General features: G+C 33.0%; 2 protein-coding genes across 4 annotated transcripts; one reads left to right on the top strand and one right to left on the bottom strand.

The window, feature by feature from the left end:
- On the top strand, positions 1-2,908 carry LOC11421235 (GDSL esterase/lipase APG). The gene is made up of 5 exons (XM_003627034.4): positions 1-282; positions 767-897; positions 1,520-1,753; positions 1,898-2,153; positions 2,418-2,908. Exons 1-5 carry the CDS (start codon positions 33-35, stop codon positions 2,612-2,614), a joined length of 1,068 nt encoding a protein of 355 aa, XP_003627082.1. The 5' UTR covers positions 1-32; the 3' UTR covers positions 2,615-2,908.
- Positions 2,909-3,550: 642 nt separating this feature from the next.
- Positions 3,551-7,148, bottom strand: LOC11418904 (protein CHUP1, chloroplastic). Of its 3 annotated transcripts, none has more exons than XM_024772283.2 (5): positions 7,027-7,148; positions 6,267-6,523; positions 5,877-5,962; positions 4,888-5,583; positions 3,551-4,554 (listed from the first exon to the last, which is right to left on the bottom strand). In XM_024772283.2, the coding sequence occupies exons 2-5, from the start codon at positions 6,439-6,441 to the stop codon at positions 3,727-3,729; spliced, it is 1,785 nt and encodes a 594-aa protein (XP_024628051.1). In that variant the 5' UTR covers positions 6,442-6,523; positions 7,027-7,148; the 3' UTR covers positions 3,551-3,726. The 3 variants fall into 3 exon arrangements, with proteins under 3 accessions (XP_024628051.1, XP_003627081.1, XP_024628049.1); XM_003627033.4 differs by having other exon boundaries at positions 6,994-7,090; XM_024772281.2 differs by lacking the exon at positions 7,027-7,148 and adding an exon at positions 6,881-7,021.
- Positions 7,149-9,236: the final 2,088 nt, after the last annotated feature.

Raw genomic sequence — 9,236 nt, 5'->3', positions numbered from 1 at the left:
TGAAGAAATACTTAACTCACCAAAAGCAGAAAATGATGAACATGAATAGCAAAGAAACACTTGTTCTACTCATAGTATCTTGCTTCCTAACTTGTGGTAGCTTTGCACAAGATACACTTGTACCTGCTATCATGACATTTGGTGACTCTGCAGTTGATGTAGGAAATAATGACTACCTTCCTACTCTTTTTAAGGCTAATTACCCTCCTTATGGTAGAGATTTTACTAATAAACAACCAACTGGGAGGTTTTGCAATGGCAAGTTAGCTACTGATTTTACAGGTAAATATTGCATCAAACTAATTAGATTCTGTGTTTATAGTTGTATCCTTTATTATATGGTCTTCCATGCCTCTTCATTGAAATCTCGATGTTGGTTTAACCTAACGGCTGATATTTCAATTCTCTCAGCTATTAGATTAATCCAACGACTGAGATTTATTTGAAGGGGATGGAAAGGATCCAAGTCCAATCTTGTGGAAATGTATCGTAGATTTGATTGAATTACACTATCAAATCTACGATACATTTCCATTAGATTTGGTTGAATGAACTTGGATCCTCTATACCTGCAGCGATGTTACAGTTATAGGAACCGTTACATTTAGAGAGATAAGCTTTTCTTTCTCTAAATCTAGTGGTCCCTATTGGTGTAGCACCATATTGCAGATGAAGAGGATCCAAGTCCTACCTTAGGTTGGAGTAGATGATGCACATATACTCATGCATTTAAGTTTCATTGATGTTGGAATGTTTTCTTTTGCAGCTGAAACACTTGGTTTTACGAGTTTTGCACCTGCATATCTTAGTCCACAGGCATCAGGGAAGAACCTCCTTCTTGGAGCAAACTTCGCTTCAGCTGCATCTGGTTATGATGAAAAGGCTGCTACGTTGAATGTAAGTTGTAATTACAATATGTTCATTTGATGTTATTTAAGCCCTTCTTAGTAAAAAATAGTGAATAGCTGATAAGTTAGATTATAGTGGATGAGCTTATAGCAGATAGCTAATAGCGGATAAGCTAATTGGTTAAATTTGTAGAATTTTGTAAATTTGGCGGTTGAATTCTGTTATAAGTATGAAATAACATAAATAAGATATATTTATTTAAAATTCAGTGTTTTTCAATTAAGGCTACAAGGGTAAAATTGAGATAAAAACAATGATAAGGTATAAGCTATTTGAATTAAGCTCGTGAGAAAATGACAGTTATCAAATGAGTCTTTTTTACTCAAATGAACTTATAAGGCATATGTTATGAGTTCAAATACTTGGTTTGCCAAACTGACCCTTATAGAAAATATCAAGGTGTTTTAATTTTTTTGAAAATTTGTGTAGTTAATCCATTCAATAAGAACTTTTCATTTGACAGTTAGATTGTTAAATTTAATGTTTACCATTAGTTATCAGATGGAGTAACTCAAGATAGCTTATTTGAATGTTTCTCATTTGAACTTGTATCTGTTTTGAATGAAAATGTTTTGTTATGAACTTGTTTTTGGTTTCTTCCTATTGGCAGCATGCAATTCCATTGTCCCAACAGTTAGAATATTTCAAGGAATATCAAGGAAAGTTGGCTCAGGTTGCTGGCAGTAAAAAGGCTGCATCAATTATCAAGGATTCTTTGTATGTATTGAGTGCTGGAAGCAGTGACTTTGTACAAAATTATTATACCAATCCTTGGATCAACCAAGCAATCACTGTTGATCAGTATTCATCTTACCTGTTAGACTCATTCACAAACTTTATTAAGGTATTCTGTTATTGCTCTTCGTACAAAACTCATACGCTCTTTTCATAATCTCTCCCAAGTAGTCTATCAAAGTTTTATACCATTAGATAAACTCAAATAAGTCAACACAAACTGCCCTAATATTGGTTCGTTGTTGAAACACAGGGCGTGTATGGATTAGGAGCTCGGAAAATTGGAGTGACTTCACTTCCACCATTGGGTTGCCTACCTGCTGCAAGGACTTTATTTGGTTACCATGAGAATGGTTGTGTCGCAAGAATCAACACTGATGCTCAAGGATTTAACAAGAAAGTCAGCTCAGCTGCATCAAATCTTCAAAAGCAACTTCCCGGTCTAAAGATTGTGATTTTTGATATTTACAAGCCTCTCTATGACCTTGTTCAAAACCCTTCAAATTTCGGTACGCAACACTTTTTCACTAAAATACATTCAACATAAAGAATTTGGATTTAGTGCAGTAGCCGCGTCACTCAGTTTTTTATATCAAAATTAACGACCAAAGTCGTTTAAACTGATTTTGTTATTGCATAATATGAACTGTCTGATCTCAGATTAGTGGCGGAGATCGAAATCTGCGTGCTGCAGGGAATTCGGATCTCAACATAAGGACAATATAATGATGTTTCTTTCAACTTTTTTTAACCTTTCTGATGATGTTCTGTAGGTTTTGCTGAGGCAGGAAAAGGGTGCTGTGGTACAGGACTTGTAGAAACAACATCATTGTTGTGCAATCCAAAATCACTAGGAACTTGTTCTAATGCAACTCAGTATGTGTTTTGGGATAGTGTTCATCCTTCAGAAGCTGCTAATCAAGTTCTAGCTGATAATTTAATTATAGCAGGCATAGCTCTTATCACATAAGGACTCGTCGTTATTTCTCTCTGCTATATATTGCTGTGTACAAGTACAACTACACATTATAATTGAAGTCATTCCAAAGTTTCCTATTTTTACCGATGATTCTAGAAGAATCTTTACTCTATGTACTTTATATCGTCCGAAACTTCATATAAACTCTGTTTGTAAAACATTTTATGATAGGTAAGTTTCTGCTTAATATTGATAAATGTACTGTACTATTTTTGGTGGTTTGTTTTGGACTACCACATATGAAATGCAATCATGGAGAATTTAAATCCATGCGTATTGTTCTCCTTTTGCTTTTGGATGAGGAAATGTTAGTATATTAGCTGTTATGTTCGTATTTTCTTCTTCACTGGACTTTGAATCGCGATCCTTTAAATCCTCCAACTCCTTTAATTGATGAGATAATTACCATTTGTGGAAACAAAACATTGAAATAGAGGATCTTTAATAATATCCATAAGGATAGGATTATTCCCTTACATATATATACCATAAGAGTAAGATGAAATAAACCAGAAGCATAAATGGTGTCATATGTACCTCAATAACAACCCTGACAACTCAAAGGTTGTCATGTGTTAGATGTATATTCCCTACCTAAAATGTTTTTTCTCTTCATTAAGAATATTTTTTCTGACATTCCATAACTCACTTTTTGCTATACCATATTATGGATTCACACTGTTTGTAAAACATTATTTATGTGGTTAGATTTATAAATGAGGTACTTAATAGTTGATACACAACATCGATGTATGTCTAATGCGAAACTGTGATTTACAGTTAAACGTCATTGCTAACCAATAACTGAACAACAAATTATAATTTGTAACGAACGTTGACTCTTTCAATGAATTTTTCCTCATGCCTTGCACGAGTTCACGGTACTAGTATTGTAGAATATAATTATTTTTAAAAAATTACCGAAAGTAAAGAAGAAAGTGTTGGAAAACTCTGAGTTGATGAGTACTTTTATACAACTGATTACAAATGCATCCTTATTTATTACACATAATAAATAACCTGCTGTGGTATATCAGAATTGGCTACTGCATAACCTGCAATATTTACAGTGGGAAAAGGTGGTAATTTTTTTCTAAATTAAGTTAAAATGAACTATATGATGATGATCTTCTATTTAATAAAGGTTTAGGAGGAGTTTCACTAGAAGTGGAGTCTTTTAAAGCTTCAGCATATTTGATCAAATTAGATTTCTCTGAGGCATAAGAATCTGAGAAAGACTGAGTGATAAATTTCAAATCTCCCGCGACACTTTTCCTTCGACCGAAATTCTTTAAGCTTCCAACATCAGAATTTCTCCTAGTCTCTTCCTTCAAACTTAATGTACTGTTTAAATCAATAGAATTTTGAGACATGTCGGTGAGAGTTTCATACTCACTTTTAAGACCATCGTTAATGCTATCTTCTCTAGATCTAGATTTTTCTACAGATGTAACACTACCACTGAGATGATTGCTACTATCTTTTCCTCTTATCAGTTTCATAAGTTTTCCGAAGATCTTGGACTTGTTTTTGGCATTGTTGACTCGTGCATCGGACGGATTTTCAAGAGGAGAATAATCATCACTGTCACCAGGATCTGTTACATAAGAAGAAGCTCGTGAGGAGGACCATTGATCAGAATCAAAATCAGAAATGCTTGTTCTTCCTTCAGCATTTGCATATTCAAGTATAAGCTGCTTAGCTTTCTTCTCAGAAGTTGGACTTAAGTTTTTGCTTAAGTCCCTTGCAACTGTTTTGCCAGGTGCAGGTTGATAGTTTCTTAATTCATGTCTAAAACAAGCATTAAGCCACTTCAAATAAACTAGTTCTTCAACATCTGTGCATCTATCAGCTTTTAGTTGCTCAATTTCCTTCGTCAAGTCTTCGTTTGCTTGTCTGAGACGGTCACTTTCTTCCCTTAGAGCATCTGCCTGCATTCAAAATAAAAGGTGAAATTGAGTTTGACAGTTACTCACGAAAGAGCTAGGGACCTGTTTGGATTGACTTATTTGAACTTATCCACTAGCATAAGCACCTATGAGACTATTTAAGAGAGCTTTTGAAAACATCTAATGACATGTCCATAAGCTCTTCAGGATAGCTTAGAAAAACAGCTTATAGCTTATGTGAAAACGGTTTGAATTTATTTTATCTTTTGTTGTCGAAATAACTTATGCATAAACACTTATGTAATAACTGCTTATGCTAGAAGTTTTTTTTATCCAAACATGGCCTTAGATTGATAATTATAATCGTATTATTACTTCTGGATCTTCGAGAACAGAATTTGCAAGGATCTGTGTAGAATCCAGTCTTGTAGCTAAATCAGAATTATCCATCTGCAATCTCAAATTAGATTTCCTACACTGTTCCGCCTCAGCCTCAAGATCACTAAGCCTTTTAAGCTTCATTTGAATTTCTTGATCCTTAGCAACAGCTTTGCATTCAAGGTCTTGCAACTTGGAAACCTTTTGTTTAAGATTTATAATATGCTCCTTATTCTGTTCGGCTTCATACTTAATTTTCTTCTTCAAAAGTTTAACCTTTGTTTTCGAAGCCTCGAGTTCTGCCAAAACTTTTGCATGACCAGCAACCTGTGCCTCTAATCTCCTATTCTCAGATTGCAGTGTCTCAACCTTTAGGTTAAACATCTTTGCCTCTATGTTACTTATTTTCAACCTGTTTTGAAGCTCCATTACAACGGTTTCTTGTTCTCTTAGACCACAATATTCAAGAAGTTGAACCTCGAGACTTCTTTCCCTCTCTTGAAGCATTATGACCATGTTCTTCAGTTTTCTGATCTCTTGCTCATATGCATCTTTTTCAAGACTTGCATATGTTGATGGAGAGTCATTGTGCTCGGGGAGGAGAAAATCGTCTTTCTCGTCATTTTTCTTAGTTCTCGGTGACACAACAATTGGAGAACTTCTACATACCACCTTGCTGATGCATGTTTCTTCCTGTTATCAAAGAAATCCAACAATTTTATTTTAGTTGAACAAAAAATATTAACATTTTACATGATATTTTCATGCAGCACATGATATTTTGAGACTTGCTGGAATAACTTGTAGAAACAGCTTATGAAATGTCTGTAAATTGTTTTCAGCTTACATGAGTACAAAATAATGATTATTCTACTATTTGGAATTGTAGACAAAAATATAGACAGAAAATTACACTCAATCCTATCAGAAACAAAAAGACATTTAAAGAAACAATCAGAAAGATAATATTTTCTAAAGTAACTTACATATTCCAAATTATTTCCTTCTGAATGAATGTTGCAAAAACTTGATGATGCACTTATACCTCTTGAATTAACTTCACTAGCATGGCCTGAGAAAAACATCATACATACAAAACATCACACAAAATTCATCATTCAAAATTGATTTAATTGAGCTTATTATATACTAGCATATAGACTATTTGGAAGAGCTTATGGAAACATCTTACAACGTGTGTATAAATTGTTTTCAGCTTATTTACATAAGCTCTTCAAGATAGCTTATGAAAACAACTTGAAGCTTTTATAAAAAAAATGACTTTATTTCATCTTTTGTAATAGAAATAACTTATGCACTAATATAATAAGCGCTTATGCTATAAGTACTTAATGTTAATATGATGAAGAACAAACCTGAAGGGGGTCCTTTAGGGGAAGGCTTGATCCTTCTTGTTTTAAAATGAGAGAAGAGAAAACCAGCAAAGGTAAGAGCCAAAGCCAAACCACATTTGAGTAGAATAGGCTTCTTCATACCTTTATCTTCTCTCACTATCAAATTAAAAAACCTTGTAAATATTCCTTTCTCCATTAATATAATGAGATATCACTGATCAAATTATTTTCATCATCATTTCCATGAAGAAAACATAGAGCCAATTTCTGGTTCATACCTATAAACAAAACAAATCCCACAAATTCATCAGAAAAATTCCATCACTTCCAAAAATTAGAAACCATTAAAATTACATTTATGCAAAACCACTTTAGATCAAATAACACAAAACCTAACAGGAAAAAAGAAATAATCGGTTATCCTTTGCGCGCAAATACATCAGATTTATTATACATGTGAGAAAATGTATAAAACAAACAAACAGATAGAAAGCTCATGACGATCCACTACAAAGAAAACTATATATGAAATAAAGGAAATCAACCTTAAAATAAGCATAAAAGATCAAATTATGCAGAATTAAAAAAATAACAAGAAAGTTTGTTCAAAAAATATATAATAATGGTTAAAATACCTTAAAAGTTAAAATCAAACACGTAACATGTGCAGAAAAACATGAGTAAATTAAGAAACCTCTCTATTTCATGATGTTGAAGATAGAAAAATAATAATAAAATGAAACTTTACATTTATAGGGCCATGATCAAATGTTTCTTGTACCTCAATTTAATTTTAATAGGACTGAAAAGAACCATTGTGTTATGAATGATGTTGTCTTGTCTTGTGGTAACGATTTCAATTGCGTGTATGAATGTCCTTTTCATTGAACAATTGGGTATAAACGCAACCTTAATTATAATGTAATTATTAATTATTATGGTTTACCAATAAACCCTGCCTATTGATATTTTCTGTTACGTAAATGGTGAGATTAACATATTGTAACAAACATTAACAAAAATTGTTAACAAATCTATGCATGGTAAGATATAATAAGAAAAATGATTCTGGTTCCACTTAGTCATGACGAATGAAACACACCTAAACTTTTTTAGTAGTCCAAAAAAAGAAATCCAAACAGTAATTTGTAAAATAATATATTAACCGCAAATTATTATCTAACCATGTTAACAGAAAGTCGAAAAAAGGTTATGTGTACAGATCAAATATAGTAAATAGATTTCCAATTCTTTTCCGGTTTGGATGCATCAATTATATATGCATAACGACATGTCATATGAATGAATTTTTTCAGTTAAATTTAAAATTAAAATTGTCGTTATGGGATGATTATTATTTAATTTCATTATCAATAATAAAATGTAGACATTTTAATTTTTCATTCATTTGAGTCTAACTTGCTTGCTTGAGGAATTAATCTCAACATTTATACAAAGAGTATCCGTTTTTTTTTGTCAAGAAAGAAGATCCGTTTTACAGCACACAAAAAAATATCTCCTCTATTCTAAAACGAATCCATTTACAAAAAATTATGTCTTAGGCAACATTAAAGGTTAATATGTTTTTAATCCCTACAAAATTATAAACATTCAGGTTTAGTTCTTTAAAAAAAATTATTCAGTTTTACCATTATATACTACTCCCTCCGTTTTAAAATAAGTGTCGTTTTAGCCAAAAAAATTGTTTTAAAATGAATGTCACTTTCATTTTCCAATGCAACAATAATTTTTTCTTTTCAATTGTACCCTTCAATTAATACTATGTTACACTACTTTCAAAGTATTATTTTTCTTTAATGAAAAACAAACCAATAGTTGATTAGGATAATTTGGTAAAATTGCTATGACATTTGACTACTTTATTTCATTCCTTAATCTATGTGCAATTGGCTAAAGCGACACTCATTTTAAAACGGATGGAGTATTAACTATTTGTAATCTTGTTCTACCTTTTTTTTTCTCTCTACAACAAATAGTTAAGGAATAATAATTAAGGCTATTGCCAAAATGATAGATCATGTTTATTTATGTTGTGAATCCGGTTGAAACTCACATCAATGAAAAACAAAGATGTGTGGAGCTAGAGATAGTGGTAATCAATGAGCAAAATGGTTTCCAAGCAACAACAACAAAAACAGCCCTAGACTAGTGTAGAGCAAAACCACACAAAGAGATAACAAAGCATAAACAAGATAAGCAAGAAAGGAAGAACAAAACATCAAGAAGATTGTTGACCCAGTTCAGCCAATATGGCCTAATATGGGGGAGAGAGCAGCTCTCCAATCCAATATGATGAAAGTGTTACAAAGGGTTACAAGAAACAATAGCCTTCAAGCTTACACAAGAACAAGCCCTAGATTCTACCCATATGTGTTTCCCCACTCTCACAATATGAACCCTAAAAGAGAAGACACTAGAGGAAGCTTTAGATCCTTCCAACTAATGAACTCCTCACTACCCAAGGTGATTACAATGTTTTTTCCCAACCCAAGAGACTCTCTCTACAAAGACACTCAACCCTTTGGTTACCTCCTTTGCAATCCAAGATTCTCTCTCTAAGCTCTTCCAAGCTCTCCTTCAAACAAGCACAAGAACACAATATATACTAGTCTTCCTCTGAAGAAATCGTGTCACGATTTCCAGATCGTGTCACGATTTGCGTCCGTTCCAAGGTATGACCAGTCCTTATCAAGGATACTTAACGAGCAAGTTTCTAAATCGTGTCACGATTTCCCAAGATCGTGCCACGATTTGGCGTCCTGCAAACTAGCTCACGGCACCTCGAAATCGTGTCACGATGTCAAAATCGTGTCACGATTTCTCTGTTCTTCCAGACCACAAATTTGAAGCCAATATCAACAATTTACAATAAAATCAATTTTTTTTGAACAAAACAATAAAATAAGTTGTTGTCCTTAAACGCCATACAACTGAGTTTGGTGAGCCGGGTAAAAGGTATAAGTCGAAGTC

The sequence above is a fragment of the Medicago truncatula genome, chromosome 8 (genome assembly GCF_003473485.1).
Source record: "Medicago truncatula cultivar Jemalong A17 chromosome 8, MtrunA17r5.0-ANR, whole genome shotgun sequence".
Lineage (NCBI taxonomy): Eukaryota > Viridiplantae > Streptophyta > Magnoliopsida > Fabales > Fabaceae > Medicago > Medicago truncatula.
This window is presented reverse-complemented; position numbering and strand designations above follow the sequence as displayed.

Coding starts and splice junctions, on each gene's coding strand:
- LOC11421235 (XM_003627034.4), top strand. CDS start 33: ATGATGAACATGAATAGCAAAGAAACACTTGTTCTACTCATAGTATCT. Junction 1,754..1,897: donor CATTCACAAACTTTATTAAG/GTATTCTGTTAT, acceptor GTTGAAACACAG/GGCGTGTATGGATTAGGAGC. Junction 2,154..2,417: donor TCAAAACCCTTCAAATTTCG/GTACGCAACACT, acceptor GATGTTCTGTAG/GTTTTGCTGAGGCAGGAAAA.
- LOC11418904 (XM_024772283.2), bottom strand. CDS start 6,441: ATGGAGAAAGGAATATTTACAAGGTTTTTTAATTTGATAGTGAGAGAA. Junction 5,963..6,266: donor CCCTAAAGGACCCCCTTCAG/GTTTGTTCTTCA, acceptor TGTTTTTCTCAG/GCCATGCTAGTGAAGTTAAT. Junction 4,555..4,887: donor CTGTTCTCGAAGATCCAGAA/GTAATAATACGA, acceptor TTTTGAATGCAG/GCAGATGCTCTAAGGGAAGA.